Source organism: Saccopteryx leptura, chromosome 3, assembly GCF_036850995.1.
Source record: "Saccopteryx leptura isolate mSacLep1 chromosome 3, mSacLep1_pri_phased_curated, whole genome shotgun sequence".
Classification (NCBI taxonomy): domain Eukaryota; kingdom Metazoa; phylum Chordata; class Mammalia; order Chiroptera; family Emballonuridae; genus Saccopteryx; species Saccopteryx leptura.
The window spans coordinates 125,813,374-125,830,542 of record NC_089505.1 but is presented as its reverse complement, the minus strand read 5'-3'; the positions used below and the strand labels follow the sequence as shown (position 1 = coordinate 125,830,542).

The 17,169-nt window shown below is 44.0% G+C and overlaps 2 protein-coding genes across 10 annotated transcripts in view; one reads left to right on the top strand and one right to left on the bottom strand.

Annotated features, from left to right (window-relative positions):
* NRDC (nardilysin convertase) overlaps positions 1–5,756 on the top strand; it is a 92,030-nt gene extending 86,274 nt beyond the window's left edge. The window contains exons 25-31 of the mRNA XM_066376266.1: positions 1,379–1,426; positions 1,718–1,770; positions 2,120–2,203; positions 2,767–2,857; positions 3,135–3,251; positions 4,949–5,038; positions 5,163–5,756. Coding sequence (XP_066232363.1) covers positions 1,379–1,426; positions 1,718–1,770; positions 2,120–2,203; positions 2,767–2,857; positions 3,135–3,251; positions 4,949–5,038; positions 5,163–5,360 — 681 coding nt within the window. The 3' untranslated portion in view covers positions 5,361–5,756. The remainder of the gene's footprint in view (positions 1–1,378; positions 1,427–1,717; positions 1,771–2,119; positions 2,204–2,766; positions 2,858–3,134; positions 3,252–4,948; positions 5,039–5,162) is intronic.
* Positions 5,757–6,063: 307 nt separating this feature from the next.
* The window catches only part of OSBPL9 (oxysterol binding protein like 9), a 136,939-nt gene continuing 125,833 nt past the window's right edge, over positions 6,064–17,169 (bottom strand). For all 9 annotated transcript variants that reach the window (XM_066376277.1, XM_066376280.1, XM_066376276.1 and 6 more), the window contains 9 exons: positions 16,086–16,257; positions 14,577–14,661; positions 13,764–13,874; positions 13,406–13,469; positions 13,147–13,287; positions 9,678–9,756; positions 8,683–8,774; positions 7,031–7,166; positions 6,064–6,762 (listed from right to left, as the gene is read on the bottom strand). In XM_066376277.1, the coding sequence (XP_066232374.1) occupies positions 6,688–6,762; positions 7,031–7,166; positions 8,683–8,774; positions 9,678–9,756; positions 13,147–13,287; positions 13,406–13,469; positions 13,764–13,874; positions 14,577–14,661; positions 16,086–16,257 (955 nt within the window). In that variant the 3' untranslated portion in view covers positions 6,064–6,687. The remainder of the gene's footprint in view (positions 6,763–7,030; positions 7,167–8,682; positions 8,775–9,677; positions 9,757–13,146; positions 13,288–13,405; positions 13,470–13,763; positions 13,875–14,576; positions 14,662–16,085; positions 16,258–17,169) is intronic.

The following is a 17,169-nucleotide window of genomic DNA, read 5'->3' as shown; positions in this document are numbered from 1 at the left end:
TTATCCTCAAATTCTGTGTTCTTTCCACACCATTTTGGAGAGCTGGCGTGAGACTTAGAAGAACTTTGCAACAATCCCTGATTGACCCATATAGCTTACTTTAGCTGCAGTTAGTACCACTCACCTCCAGGACTATGGGGTTTCTATAGCTGCCAGTATGGTCCTGAGTTCCCTGCATAAGGAAGTCGCTTCTCTGCCAGCTCCTATGAAGATTCCTGGTCTGGGCTTTGGGCACGGCTGCATGGCCTTACTCCCACTTTGTCCCTTGATTGTGTTTCTGGTCCTGAACCTGAATCTTTCCCTAGAAGCCCCCAGCTTGTCTGTAGAGCCACTCTCCCTCTGGCTGTAGCTACCGGGGTTCTTCCCCAAGTTTCAGCTTATTTGGAGGTGAAGAACCACCATGTCCCAAACTTCATAAATGGTATATAGCCTGGCTCTGCTTAACTCTTGTACGCATTTCCAGTACTTCTGACTGCTCAGAGCCAGAGAGCAGCATTTCTCCAGGCTTAGGTAGAACTTATAAGACCATGTCTGCTGAGGTGCTTTCCATCGATCACCTCTTAGCACCAGCTTCTGATACAGACTGCTTCCTTTACAGAACCACTTCCTTCCTCACAGAGCAGTTTGAACAGGAAATTAATAAACATTTTGAATGGTTTTATTGCATTCCTTCTAGAGGCAAATAGGAAATCTTGCTGTTGACCAAACAGGGCTTGCAGGGAGCACTGCTTTAGCCTCTTGCTAGTGAAGTGGGAAGGGTTAGAAGTCTGCCCGAGAAGCCTGTAGGAGCCTGGCTGGGGATGCACGAGCCAAGTCTCTGCTTGCTGGCCTCTTGCCCTCTTTCATTCTGACCACATTATTTTGCTGGTTTCCAGAACAGCCAGGATATGGTTTCCAAGTGTGGCACCTGGTAGGCATTTTCCTTATCAATTGGCTTGGGTCCCAGGGTGTGGCTACAGAAGTTGCTATTCATAGCCTCTCCATCTGAGAAACAGGTCCAGTTACCCTTCCTTGATTCCCAAACATTCCCAGCTCTGCTTAGCACTTTGAACTGCAAGTGCTTCTTGATTTTAGGTTGGGTCCTTTGGGCAGGCGCTGGCAGGTAGATTGTTGGACCCCTCCATGTCTGCCTGCAGTTCTGTGCGAGGGCTAGGAATACAAATGACCAAGCATGATTCCTGTCCTCACAGGCATTCTAATAGGAAGACATGTACAAATGAAATTGTTGAAAGTGTGGCAGTAGAAGTAGAAAATGATTGTCTTTGGGGGATGAGAAGAATGGGGTGGACACCTGACTAAGTGGTTACCAAGATTAACTGATTAAAGAGCCCTGTAAGCCATTGGATCTTCAGTTGGTCCGACCAACTTCTTCTTTCAGTCAGGTACCAGGAGTTTGAAAGAATACACCCTTATGGAGCTGCTTGTGGTAAGTTGTATAAAAAAGTTGAGGTCTTCAGGAGACCTTGACCCACTATGGGGACTGGCCTTTCTGCCTGGGGTAGGGACATGGGAGCTGTGTGACATCTATGATTGGAAGGTGAAATGGTTATTTACTGTTCTCACCCAGTGTGATCATGGACAGGGGGTCTGGGCAATTCAAGAAGGAAGGCAGTAAGGGAGGCTGGGCTTTGGGGATATGTGGAACATTTCTGGGAGAACAAATGGAGGTTTCTCTGCTAGGAGGAGTTGGGCTGATGGGTAGTGTGTTGAATTACAGATGCACATGGAAGAGCCTTGCTTTGACTTCCTTCGAACCAAGCAGACTCTTGGGTAAGTCTCCTGGCAAGAGTACTTGAGCTCAAATAAGGGCCTGGGGCTTACTTTGCAGGCTGAGGTTTCAGATCTCCTGACTGAGCAGTCTTAGAGCTCTTTAGTTATTCCATGCTTTAGTCATACCTAGTGGTCAGCACTTCTGGAATTTGCATCTCAGACCATGATTTTCAGTTTGGTCAAGTTTCAAGATTAGCAAGAGAAAAAGCTAGCCTGAGGTCCCCTAATCTGAGAATGAAAGAGATGCATACATATTTATGGATCTCCAAGTCTAGTAAAGATGTGCAGAAACCCTTCCCAAGTCTCTAGTGCTTCTAAGGGCTCATAAAACTTTTTGCTTTGGCTGTAGGTACCATGTCTACCCTACCTGTAGGAACACATCTGGGATTCTAGGATTCTCTGTCACCGTGGGGACTCAGGCAACCAAATACAAGTAAGCAAACTATTACTATTCTTGGCCTGGAGAGCAGGGGCTAAAGGTACGTCTTAAACCTCAGACCGCTCCGACCACATAGGGTTTGCTTCATTAAGTCACAGTTGCGGTGGGGTGGGGACTGGGGAGTGGTGGTTCCTACATGGCCTGATCCAGGACTGATCCAGGGTTCCTGTGTTCCTATTAGGGTTTGACTCAAGTCCTGTGGTCATTGAACAGGGCTTGCCAATGTTTCATCTCTTCAGGCAGACCTAAGGACAAGAAAGGCAAAGGTGCCTAACCTGGCCTTCTCGCTAGAACCAATGTACAAGGCCTTGTTGGTTCTCAGCTTTGGAATGGTCAGGCATGGCTGTCACTGCTTCAGTCTGAGGATACCAGGAAAATGGGCTAAAGGTGGGGGTAGGGTTCTTCCCTTTTCCCTCCCTCAACTTAAGGGAGGATACCGAGGACCGGGAAGAAAACAGTGGCCTCTTTCCTAGAAATGTGCCATAGCCCTAATTCTCTCCTTTGCCTTCTACATGAGACCAGGTTTCTGATAACTTTTAATTGCTGTTTTGTTTCAGCTCTGAAGTTGTTGATAAAAAGATAGAAGAGTTTCTTTCTAGCTTTGAGGAAAAGATCGAAAACCTCACTGAGGATGCATTTAACACCCAGGTACTGACCAAGTTGGCCTGGTCTCTTGTTCCTGGGCCCACACAAACCCTCAAAACAACTGGACACCAGTCTTAGCAGTGCTGTGTGTGGGCCAGTTTTGGAACATTGTAGCCCCACCTTAGTTTGACCTCTTCCTAGCTTCGTCCTCCTCATGCTGGCAGGTCCCAAGTGAAGGGACCATATAGCATGTGCATCACAAACCAGACCAGACAGGGCCACGTGTGTTGTGAAGGACCTAGTGTGATGCCATGCTTGAAGATCTCTTTGCTGATAACAGGTCACAGCTCTGATCAAGCTGAAGGAGTGCGAGGATACACACCTCGGGGAGGAGGTCGACAGGAACTGGAACGAAGTGGTGACACAGCAGTATCTCTTTGACCGCCTTGCACATGAGGTACTAACAGTGTTTGGAGTAAGATGGCCCTCCCAGGGACTCCTGATTTTACAGGAGCCACATTCCAAACACACTGGCATTGTTTGGAAGGCACACCTGGGGCACCTGCATCCAGGCCTGGTTATTTACCTGCCCATTTCTTGATTAGTTTACAGACCGGCCTCTGGCATTTTAGGTGGCCAGGTGAGCAGGATGCTAAGCCCGGTCTCTCCCACCCCCAACGAATTTCAATTAGAATACATTCATTTTTTAATTACATAGAGGTTCATTTCAAGATTTGTGAGAAAAAAGGGTTCTGATATTTAAAGAAAATTTAAAACTTCTGGTCTTAATGAGTTCCTCCTCCAGATTTAATGATTCCTGGTGTAGGGTTTTGTTTTGTTTTTTTTTTTTCTGAAGCTGGAAACGGGGAAGAGACAGTCAGACAGACTCCCGCATGCGCCCGACCGGGATCCACCCAGCACGCCCACCAGGGGGCGATGCTCTGCCCCTCCGGGGCGTCGCTCTGCCGTGACCAGAGCCACTCTAGTGCCTGGGGCAGAGGCCAAGGAGCCATCCCCCAGCGCCCGGGCCATCTTTGCTCCAATGGAGCCTTGGCTGCGGTAGGGGAAGAGAGAGACGGGGGGGGGGGGGGGGGGGGGGTGGTGAGTAGAGATGCAAATGGGCGCTTCTCCTATGTGTGCCCTGGCCAGGAATCAAACCCCGGTCCCCCGCACGCCAGGCTAACGCTCTACAGCTGAGCCAACCGGCCAGGGCCGGGTGTAGGTTTTTTGACAAAGTAATAAAACCCACAAAAAAGATCTGTCCTACAATCCAGTCCCTGATAATACAACTCTTATGAAATAAACTACCAGAGAACATTGAGGCAGAAGAGTTCAACAAGAGGCTTTAGCCCAACTCTTAACGGCACTCCAGTTTTCCTGTTAGGAACTGGGCAGATCAAGTTGTTTTCACCCATTTCCAGTTACTGTAATTTTCTCGAGCCAGAGTATACAGCTGCTATGCACCTGAGTTTGAGCTTGGGGTCTAGTAGTCAGCTATAATTACAGTATCTGCTACCCTCTCTTGCTTTTCTGCTAGGGTCAGTTATTGCTATGAAAATTGAAAATGTGTTACCGAGGCTCATATTTAGCCTTCTCTGGAAGGTTTGGGGGCAAGCTGAAACTTGGAAGAATAAAATGATGTGCTCAGACCAAGGAATTCTGCACAGGGTATTATTTTGTTTAAGAACTACCTTTCCAGGCCCTGGCCGGTTGGCTCAGTGGTAGAGCGTCGGCCTGGCGTGCAGAAGTCCCGGGTTCGATTCCCGGCCAGGGCACACAGGAGAAGCACCCATCTGCTTCTCCAACCCTCCCCCTCTCCTTCCTCTCTGTCTCTCTCTTCCCCTCCCGCAGCTGAGGCTCCACTGGAGCAAAGATGGCCCGGGCGCTGGGGATGGCTCCTTGGCCTTTGCCCCAGGCGCTAGAGTGGCTCTGGTCGCAACAGAGCGACGCCCTGGAGGGGCAGAGCATCGCCCCCTGGTGGGCGTGCCGGGTGGATCCCGGTCGGGCGCATGCGGGAGTCTGTCTGACTGTCTCTCCCCGTTTCTGGCTTCAGGGGGGGGAAAAAAAAAACAACAAAAAAAACTACCTTTCCAGAAAATGTATTACTAGTCTTTTACAGCTTGCTGTCTTTCCTATCTTCCCTTTTCCTATAAGATTGAAGCACTGAAATCATTCTCAAAATCAGACCTCGTCAACTGGTTCAAGGCTCACAGGGGACCAGGAAGTAAAATGCTCAGCGTTCATGTGAGTATGGTTGTCATTTAGCCTCTATCATGTACTGAGCTTGGGTTGTTATCAGAGACCCTAACAGATCTTGACCCAAATCTGGTCAGCATATTGCTCATCTTGAGTCTTTGACTTCTTTCAGGTTGTTGGATTTGGGAAGCATGAGCTTGAAGAGGATGGTGCCCCTTATGGTGAGGATGCAAACTCTTCTTGTGAAGTGATGCAGCTCACCTACCTGCCAGCCTCTCCTCTGCTGGCAGGGTCTACCATCCCCATTACCGATATCAGGGCTTTCACATCAACACTTAACCTTCTCCCCTACCATAAGATAGTCAAATAAACGGCAGTCTCATCGGCCTGAATGAAGCATTGTGTATTTTGAAATGTGTATTTTATGAAGTTACACTACTATGGCCTTAAGGCTTCCAATGAATTTTTGCACTGGCATCATAGAATTTGATTTGATTTCCACCCCTCCCCCCAATCTGTTGTGACTAACAAACCAAGGTTCCAATAGCAGCTGGCAGAGAAATTAACAGGGAGGCCAAAAAGCTTACAGGAGCAGTTTGAGAAGCCCTGGTGCCTGGTCCTCTCAGACTGAGAATCCAGTTCTGTGACAGCCCTGTGTAACCAATGTCTTAGTAGTACCTAAATGTTAGGTGCTAATACTCATACCCAAGTGGTGACGTTTTTAATGTATTTTTAAATAAAGATAGTTCTGTATTGCCCTTCAGAATGAGCCATTTGCTGCCGTGGTATTCGTTTCATTCAGTGTGGGGTACAGATCTAAAAAAAAAACACTTTCCCAAACCCTCTAAGGCAATAAAGTATTTTTGGATAAAATGTTGGTAGCCCAATGTGTGCTATATGAGAGTTCCATGAAGACTTCGGAGAACAGGTGAGGGCTAAAGACAGAATGCCAAATGTAAGGGGGTGGGCTGAGAGAAAGGATGGATCCTCCCTTATTTTAGGAGTCTTTGTGTGTTGCCAAATAATTGGCTCCAAATTTTAACCATGAAGATAATGAAGGAAACACATTAGAAAAAGGTTGGAAAAATTATTTATGAAGCTTTAAGAAGCACTGAGTATAATTAAACTGTAATCCAGAGTTAGTTACAATTCCAAAATAAAAGGTATTGTAGGTGAGACCATGAAATATCCTAATACTTGATTTTAATACATTATGCTAATTTTCTAAAACAACTCAAACAATATTTACAATAGATGAAGTATTTATGAAAAATCTGGCATCAGGTATATTACCTATGTATATGATGTATGGGTGTGTGTGTGTGTGTATATATATATATATATATTCAAGAATATATGAACTAGGAAACATGTATATCTCAACAGCAGTACTACAGTGCAGAGTTTGAGACTGGGATTTATAAATGCTTTTCAAAGCGTGGGGTTTGGAAAAGGAGCAAACATGTTTTCAAAACCTAAAGTTTTTCTCAGGATTGAAGTCAAAATTGTAACTGCCACAAAAGAGGAAAAAGGGGAAGCTTTTCTTGCTTTAATTGTTCATCTGCATCAGAAAGTCCAGTATCCCTGAGATAGGAACCACTGCAATAAGGAGGGAGTAAGTCAGTGCTCCCAAAGGAAGACTGTTGCTTAATTATGCCACTGCCCTGTTATCAGGTGTAAACTTTGCATTTCCCAACCTAATGCTTGGTAGCACCAAGACGTTTCAGTAATGGTTCATCGTAAACCCAACATTCTCCATCTTCATGAAACAGCTGTAAAAGAAAGGGGGAGAATTCAGTTACACACTTGGAGTATACTTCCAAAATGTCATACTGTTTATTATTTTATGTCTTCTCCCATTATACTGAAATGAGTTTCAACAAGGGACCTGGGTTCATCTTGTTCATCGCCATGCTTACTAAAAAGGGTTCGATACTTCAACACTCATTGAAATGAATGACTGAATGGATTACAGTTCAGTGTACAGGGTCAGTAGCAGTTGGGAGGGTGGGTGGGGCAGGCTCCCCACAGCAAGCTTACCCTTGTCTCCCATTGAATTTCCTTCTCCTTCCGTTCTCGGGCTTCTGCTCTTTGTCTTTCTTCAAGTCTATGCTTGGCTTCAGTTGCTGCATCAATATCTCTGATTTTTAAGTTGAAAGTGACATCTTTCCAAAGGCTAAAAAAAGAAGTCAAGGCATTAATTAAGTACTAGATGGACACAGATAATAGTAATCTTGAGAATGAAAGTCTAGAGCTACCCTTAAGTGCTTTTAGTTCACAGACTAAAGCTCCTTAAGCTGGCACCAGGGCACTGGAGTAAAGAACAGAAAAATTGACTTGGAAGATTTTACTGCTAGTTGTTGAAGGAGGAAATAAAGGATGGGCAGAAACCTAGATATATAGTAGAGACAACAGAAGAAAATAATAGTGGGAACTGAGACCTGGGATTCTGTTTCTGGCTCTACACCTAATTACCGCAGCTATGCAACTCTGGTGGTGTCAGTTCATTGCTCTAGTGCCTGAGTGTCCTTTATTATAAACCAAAAGGATTGGATCAGAGCTGAGGAGTTCCATTTCAGAAAAAATCTCCCTTGGATTTAACAATGAGAACTTGAAGAAACTGAATAGAGAGTAAGGGTCAAGAGGAATTATAGAGGCTTAAGGGGGTAAGAGATTTGGCTTCCTCTCAAAGCCTGGAATATAATAACTGGATAGGTCTGGTCCAAACAAGTGAAGACTTGGGATGAGAAAAGTGTCCAGGACTAACACCCTCTTGTGGTGAGTGGCAGAGTTCCACTTCAGTAACTATGAGCATGCAGTCTAGCTGAGCAGTATTAACAAGTTAGAGACAGTAAGCAGGGTCATGATTTGTAAGACCCCCTAACTTCACTTAAAAAATCCCCTAAAACACTAAACAAAGAACTTCAGTGCATGATTCCTCATACCACTAATAGATCCTGAGTTTATTGGCAAAGGAAAAAATTAAGACATTTGAGACTATTGAAAAATTGAATACCAATTAGGCATTTGATGCTATTAAGGAACAACTGCCTGACCAGGCGGTGGCGCAGTGGATAGAGCGTCGGACTGGGATGCAGAGGAACCAGGTTCAAGACCCCGAGGTCGCCAGCTTGAGTGCGGGCTCATCTGATTTGAGCAAGGCTCACCAGCTTGAGCCCAAGGTCGCTGGCTCAAGCAAGGGGTTACTTGATCTGCTGAAGACCCGCGGTCAAGGCACATTAAAAAATAAATAAAAAAGGAACCGATTTTCATAAAACATGATATTTTGGTTTTTTTTTTAAGTCATTTTAGAGAAGAATGCTGAAATACTTAGGGATAAAATGTTTTTTAAAGTTTCTTACAAAAGACCTGAAGGTGTTTTACTATAAACCTCTCAGTGGGGACCTCACTGCCATCTCTTATCAACCACAGAAATGGTGATTGATAAGCTCACATACACTGGGTACTCAGTGTATTTCAAGCATCATATATGATATCTGTTCATCTCATTTACTCCTCACAACAACTTTGAGGTAGTTCCCATTTCAGGAAAGAAGGCAGAGAGTAAGTGGTGGAGCTCCATATGAACCTGGGCATTTGAACTGTGTGCTGTTATTCTCTGCTGTACTGTCTCCAAAACCCAGCCCTGTGTCTAGGCCTGGCCAAAAGCTCCAATTATGTTGTCTCCTTACCTGCGGGATTCATACTCATTCTGATCTTCCAACTTTCTCACTTTCTTCTTGATTATAGGCAACTTCTTGGTATCTATAAAAACTGTATTTTCCTAGAAAACAGAAGAGGTAGGTAGCTGTTTTATTGTTCAAACTGTTCTAATAGGAAGAGTCAACTCATCCTAGAAGGCTTTAATTTATAGATATAATAATCAAATCTTGCATATGTTAATGATGTAGACTGAGTTTCATACGCAATTTTCAAATTTAAAATAAGAGCTGTGTGTCTTAAGTCTTGGTAGAGGCTCAACTCTAGACATTTTCAACGTAACTAGATGCTACATTCTTAGGATATAATCTCTTGGAGAGCTAGAGCCATAAACAACTAATCTTAATGATAAGTATGCTGAAGTGCTTTTTACATTCTGAAATCTCTAAATCCAAAATCAAGTTCATTGACTCCTGTTAATCCCATACCTTCTGCCTACCTTAGGTACTGTCTGCAAGCTCCTTGAGGGCAAGGACTATCTTACTTCTGTGTCCCTGGTGCCAGGCAGTCAGTACATCTCTTACACAAAATCAAACCATGCACGTAAACACAGATTAGTGTAGCACTTCACTTTATAAACACAGCACACACTCTAATGATATTGCTAACATTTACTGGGTGCTTACTATGTGCCAAGCATTTTTAAACATATTATTCTTTTAAAATTTTATTATTTTTTAAATTAAAATTTTTTTTCAATTACAGTTTACATTCAGTATTATTTTTGAATTAGTTTCAGGTGTACAGCATAGAACATACATTATTCTTGAGTGTTCTGAGAGGACAGAGGAAGTAAAATTATTCTACCATCTCTACTGCAGGGGAAGAGGTGGGACAGGAGACCCGCCCTGAAGAGATGGCAGCAGAGCTGGCCTCGGGGGTTAAGTTTCCAGATGAAGGGAGCCAGAGTCAAGGACAGGCTACAATCACTGATGCCTGAAACAAGTGGCAAAATATAGCTCCTTACCCCTGTTGCATATTTTGCATACATTATACCATTCCATTCCCCTTCGATTGAACAAAAGGATTTCTTGTCGTTTGGAGAACTAAATAGAAAAAGAAACATTTGTGTTAGTCTCAAATTGAAAATTACCAAAGAATCTGGTCAGGGTGGACAATCTACACAGCAGAACACAGAGCAACTGTGAAGTCTTTGATAAAGGCAGCTTAACAACTGCTTTCCTAGAGCAGCTGTAAGAGCGAGGGCCCTACACAAGATGCTAATGAACTTGAGATCCCATGAATAGTGAATATGAGATGAGCCCTGTGCTAGGGACACAGCAGACTAGGGACAGTCCCTGCCTCAGGCAGTTCACAGCCTGGGAAGAGACTTCCCCACCGATTTCTGGATGGTAAGTTTTGCTGTGAGTTTAGGTGAGCACCGGAGTTCAAGGGCAAAACTGCTGGGATGAATGAGGGTCAGGGAAGGTTCTGCTTGAGGATATAATACCAAAGACCATCTTTCATCCTTAGGCTGAAAGGGACCTCTGGGTCAACCTGTGTGTCTGACCTTTCTTCCTGACAAGCATCCCTTCCTCAAAAGCTCCAACAGACCTCTGCTTGGATGGGACAGTGATACGTGTGCCCGCTATGAATTTGGGAAGATAAGCATCATAGCAAAGGACAGAGGAGGCTAAGAGGTCAGAAGAGAAACCCACACAGGGCAGAGATGAAGCTGATGTCACTGGAGTGAAACTTAAGTTTCCTCTATGATTTAGGGGCCCTGAGAGAAGGGGGACAAATGGAAAGACAAATCATTGGGCCCCAGGTTTAGGTCACTGGGCAGCAGTTCTGAAAGTGTGGTGTGGGTACCCCTTGGGGTTCCCAAAGACCCTCTTAGAACAAAACTATTTTCTTAACGTTTTCACTCTAATTTTCCCACAAATACACAGTGTTTTTGAGAGGCTATGTGATAGGTAGAAATAAACTAACTGCAAGTAGATAGGAGAATCTAGTTCTCTACAATTACAGTCATGTGCATGTTCTAATGAAATCTGTCATGAGGCAATTTTATTTCTATGGGAGCATCTTAGAGGACACTTAAACCTAGATGGTTCAGCCAACTACACACCCAGATGGCATGTCCTAGGCCACAAGCCTGTACACCATGTTATGGCACAAAATGAGATTAAACCAAGATAAAATGTTGCAATCGTGACAAGGTAAACATGATGTATGAGGCTGCTGCTGGCAAACAACACATACTGTTTTACAGCAAACTCTTTTTTATAAGAACAAAGAGTATACTCTAAAATAACCATAAAAAGTATGGCGTAATAAATTCATAAACTAGCAACAGCCTGTTATCATTACCAAGCATTATATAATTAATGTACATAAGTGTATGTGCGATACTTCTGTCTGACTGGAAACCAGGTCTGTTCGCATCCTCAACACAGACACAAGGAGGAACGTGGTGCCTTGTGCTACATCACAGTAGCTATGATAACACCAGGTGATGCGCACTTTTCATCTCTGTTATAATCTATGGGACCATGGGACCACCATAGTGGATGTGGTTTGTTGCTAACCAAATCATCATTATGCAGCCATGACTATATATCAGAGATTTAATTTGGAAAACATGTTACTCTTCTCACAAATTTTTTTTTTTGGTTTTTTGTATTTTTCCGAAGCTGGAAACAGGGAGGCAGTCAGACTCCTGCATGCGCCCGACCAGGATCCACCCGGCATGCCCACCAGGGGGCGATGCTCTGCCCATCTTGGGGCATCACTCTGCTGCAATCAGAGCCATTCTAGTGCCTGAGGCAGAGGCCACAGAGCCATCCTCAGCGCCCGGGCAAACTTTGCTCCAGTGGAGCCTGGGCTGCGGGAGGGGAAGAGAGAGACAGAGAGGAAGGAGAGGGGGGAGGGGTGGAGAAGCAGATGGGCGCCTCTCCTGTGTGCCCTGGCTGGGAATCAAACCTGGGACTCCTGCACGCCAGGCCGACGCTCCACCACTGAGCCAACCGGCCAGGGCCTGTTTGTTTTTTTGTTTTGTTTTTACAGGGAGGGAGAGAGAGAGAGAGAGAGAGAGATAGGGACAGACAGAAAGGAACGGAGAGAGATGAGAAGCATCACTCATCAGTTTCTCATTGAGACACCTTAGTTGTTCATTGATTCATTGATTACTTTCTCATATGTGCCTTGACCACGGGCCTTCAGCAGACTGAGTGACCCCTTGCTCAAGCCAGCGACCTTGGGTCCAAGCTGGTGAGCTTTTTGCTCAAGCCAGATGAGTGCACACTCAAGCTGGCGACCTCGGGATCTTGAACCTGGGTCCTCTGCATCCCAGTCCGACGCTCTATCCACTGCGCCACCGCCTGGTTAGGCTCTTCTCACAAATTTCTTAAAATTTTTTTCCTTTGTCATAAAAATACTACTGTTGTCATTTGTAAATGCATTTATAAATATTTTTAGAATCTTCTAATTTTTAGTAAGAAATACTGATGTATACAATATAAACAAAAGGTCTTTGGAATTCTTAGTATTTTTTAAGTGTAAAGGAGTCTAGAGACCAAAGTTTGAGAACCACTCAGCTGATGCTCCACTCCAATCCCTAACTTGAAGAGGCCACCAAGTGCTCTTTCAGCTCACAGCTTTGAGGGCAGTCTTTCTACTACACGTGGCTATGACTGGCGCACAACTCGGCCAAGCACCTCGAAGGGGCTTTGAGAAGCAGCCACACCGATGTCTCTGCTCTGGACACCCTATTTCCACCAGCTGCCATTCTGAAGGCAGAAGTATTAGTGGTGACTTGTGCTGCTCCCTAAGCACTTCCCCTATTTTCTGACTAAACTAATATTTTGAATTTTACACTGATCCTTAGTAAACTTCATCTTGTGTTCACAGTCCCATTCTGCTCAAAACTTTTTTGGATGTTATTCTGTCAATCCAAGTTAAATTCTATCTCAGGAAGACGGGATAAGCAGCGGTGTGTCCTCTATCTGCCACACTGTTCCCAATGAGGGCTATCAAGTCACCCCATGACTGTCACCCAGACAGCAGACCCCAGAGTGTCAAACAAAACTTAGCCAACATGTACTGGTTACCTTTTCCCCCCAGAAAGGCCAGAAGAGAAGACTGAGGACTTGGAGACACTTAGGTGGGAGTGAGTCTACTGCAAGGATGAGCTCCTGGTCCAATCTGGCAACAATGAGTTAAGTGATATAGAAAGACCCCTCCCTGCTCCCCATTTGCAAGTCAGGTTTCTAGGAAGGAAACCCCACCAATGACCTCTGATTGTTGTGAATCCCTATTCTAGGACTTCCTCTGAAATCGGGATTTTAGGAAGAGACATGACACACAAGATGTGAAGTTTACAAAGACAGAACCATTAAAACGGTCAATTTCTAAAAGGAGATATAATTCACAACAAAAGGAAAAATATTTCAGAGAAGCAGAAGAGCACTGAAGCAGAAAAACAAAATACCTACAAAATCTCAGCAGTAATTCTGTGCTTCTTGCCCCCATAGAAGGGTTTCGTGTGGAAGACGATATTTGCACTATAACCAGTTTTGGAACAGTTAATACTGCATTCTCCACCTAGTTCCACCCAGGGCACTGTGAGGATAGACCTGCAAAATTCAAAGTTCTCAGGTAAGGCTGACAATTCAGAGGAAAGAGGGGTGTAGCTTAAGGAACAGCAGGGTTTGCTGCTTGCAGAGCAGAAGAAATGGAAACAGCTGTACTTGCCTTCCATAACCATTGGGGAATGTGAGAATGTAATGTTCATCGTGGTCTAGACACGAAACACAGCCTGTGGAGACAAGGGATAAAAACTGTATTGACTACTGTACTCTGGCCATAAAGTCCCTAAGACATAAAGTGACAGATACTCCAGGATACTCCATTCAATTCAGGGAAGACCAACCTTGCACCCCACTGTCGTTCTCACCTCCAATACACATGCTCACATGCAGAAAAGGACATCCAGTCTGCCAGTTTGGCTTTCTGGAGCCATTTCCTCTTACTCAGAGAAGTCCAGCACATAGTAGACTGACATAAAATTCTCCTGTTAACACTGGAGTCTACCCCATGCCCAAAGACTTACCCTGCCCTATGTTGTGCACCCCAATTGACATTCCAAGGAATTTTGACTTGGTCCAGATATGAGCGTTGAATTGTATGTTCTTGTTAAAACACTCAGCATAAAAGGCTGAAACTATAGAAATTGTTTTAAGTTAGTGCACTCTGTAACTATACCCACTTCTCCAACTCCCTGACCCTGGAGAAAAGACTGACTCCTTGGGGAAAACCCTTTACCTCTCAAAGAACTGCCTAAAATGAGGCCAGGAGGTACCTAACTGCCTTTTTTACTGTTTTCCCCAAAGCAACCAACCATTCAGGGCCACATGGCAGAAACTTCCCTGAACCACGGGTCTATGGCCAATCCGAGAGGCTTAAGATCCAAAGGTCTGTTTGGTCTTCAGGTAGTAAACGTGTTCCTGTCCCAGCCCCAATCTGGGGCCCATCGGTATTACCACTGCACTGAGCAAATAAGATACTGAGGACATCGAGTCTCCCCGATGTAGGAATATATTTATACCATGAGAAACTACATCTCATTTATTAAGTTGTCTCAAAGTTGCTGAGGTCTCTACAGCACAGCTCTTTACACTAAGATGACCTGAGCAGCATTAAAGGTTTATTCCCCAAATCCCTTCTTTTTATACATACTTGATCAGTGAATCTAACAGTCTTTGGACTGAAACAAGAACAGATATGAGGCCCCAAACCCCAGAGGACTGGGAAGGTACAGGCAGCCCTAAAACTGATGGTCGTGCCCTCGCCTGTGGAGCTTTAGTGACCCTCATTAGACAGAACAGCGTGAGAGCGGCCACTGCGGAGGAGCGTGGTAACTTACTGGGTGGATGGTGTGAGACCTGCTCAGCCACGAATGTCACACTGTTTTTGGAAACCCAGGGAACCGGTCCTTCTGAAACTAGCTCCTGCAAGCAAATACAACATCACTTTCTTTGTGTGGGACAAGTGACGCTACAGAGAACCTCATCATGGAGTCTCTCCCTCCGAGCGCAGTTAACTGCTCCCTCCTCTCTGCACTCAAAGCACCTGATACATACTTTCATTATGGCGCTAATTACACTACTGGAATTACTGCTTTGTGTCGGTCTCCCTAAGACATTAAAATTTTTTTTCTATTTATTGAATTTCAGACAGGAAGGGAAAGGTAAGAGCGAAAAGAGAGACATCGATTTGTTGTTCCACTTATTCATGCTGTCACTGGTTGATTCTGACTGGCATGTGCCCTGACCAGGGATTGAACCCACAACCTTGGCATGTTGGGATGACACTAACCAACTGAGCAACCTGGCCAGGGCTAAGACGTTCTTGAAGGTAAGGCTCATGTGCCTGACTAAGGGCCAGGCCTGACACTTATAAAGCAAGCACTTATAAAGGAGAACAAATGCATACTGCCTCTGTCTTCAGAAAGAACTACATGTGATGTGTCACTTGAAAAGGGAAAGATATGGAAAGTTATGTCTACTGAGAGACTATTATGTACCCGGCACTGTGGGCTAGGTGCTTATGCCCACCTCTTGAGGCCTTTTACATTTATCTGAGTTTTCTTTGTTGGTTTTCTTCCTCAAACCAACCTCTAAATGCTGGGAGCCCTGGTGCTCAGGTCTGAGTTTCTTACTACTATTCTCTAGCTATCAGTCTTCCCAGGTGATTTCATCTAATTCCAAGGCTAACATTTCTGAAAGCCCCATCTCCATTCAGATCTCTCCCTTGAACTTCAGACTCTTAAATTCTAATTCCCAACTTGACAGCTTCACTTACATGTCTAATAGATTGCTTATACTTTATACTTCAAGTTAAGAGTTCTTGATCTTTCCTTTTCCTTTTTAGTATATGACACCAAACAACTGCTGAAGCCCTTTGCATCACATGTAGATGCAAAGATTCATCTCTGACTGTCCCCTTTCCCTTACCTCCCCCAACCCATCTACCAAATAAATAACTCCAAAATATAGCTTGAATCAATCATGTCTCCAGGAATAATGCCAAAGCCTCTTTAGTGGTCACCATGCTTCTATTTTTGCCCCTTTTTTATTTTTATAATATCATTAAATGACCTTTCCAAAACAAAAAATGAGATCCTGATAAGCTATCAAATTATCATTATGGCCCAAAGGGCCTTGCACGATCTGATTTTTCAATCTCTATCCTCATCCCATGCCACTCTATCCCCTCACTCAATACATTCAAAATACGCTAACACAACAAAACTGTTCTATGGGTGGTGAACATCTTCTGATCATTACTATTATTGGCATCTTTCCCCAAATAAAATGAAATCTTAAATCAGTATGCAACTTAAGATAATCAGAAACACTAGTACAGAACTCACTGCGTTCTCTTCAGTATCATTTGGTAACGTCCAGTGACACTGAAAGATCTCACCCAAAATGGGGTTGTATGGTTTTTTGGCAACCGATCCTCTCCTTCCTGCATGGAAGGCCGAGAGGTACCATTTCACGACCTGAACCATTCGGTCTCTGGCATCCTTCTGGTCACTAATGCTGCAAGGGAGAAAGACAAAATTTAGTGTTCTGCTTTCTGACAGGACACAAGCTGATGAAGCACCCTCAGCACGTTGCACCCTCAGACGAGCTGACCCAGGACCAGGAGTTACCTCAGTTTCTTTTTTAAACTGATATATAAAATACATAAATTAAACACACCGGTCTTAACCCTTTGCGTAGTACGAATGTTCATGTCCCTCCTCGTGACTCCTGACCATCCAGAGTATGATCATACAAAATATTTTATTTTAAAAATGTGTAAGGCAACATAAAAAAAGGCAAATGTATGTTCTTGTTTCCATAAATTGGTTATCAAACAAACATGATTTTAAGTTAATAAAACTGGAACTGGAACTAATTTCATTTTTTGGAAAAAAAAAACAACCCTCATTCCCGGAGGTCAGCGAGTATGGAAAAAACTCACTACTCAAAGGGTGCAGTGTCTGGTTTGGTGACTTTGACAAATGTATCTACGTATCTACTGAACTAATAATCATCCAATCAAGATATAGATCCTTTCCATTACCCCCAAGTTTCCTTCTCCCCACCCCTCCCCCTGAGGCAGACACTGTTTTTGGTTTCTAGTACTACAGACTAGTTTTCCTTATTCCAGAATCTCATTTTAAGTGCCCTATTTAACTGCCAAACAGTTGGAGATTTTCTATATGTATTTGTACTATCAACCTCTGATTTAATTATTTCATAGTCAGAGAATATCCTGTGTATGGTTCCAATGATTTTAAATTTATTATGTCTTCCCAGTATACGGTCTATTTTGATGAATGTTCCACGTGTACTTAAAAAGACTGGGTGTTATATAAACTGGCAGTGTCTAGAAGTTCAGTTGGGTCCAGCTGATGATAATGCTATCTGAATCTTCTATAGCCTTACCAACTTTTTGGGGTGTGG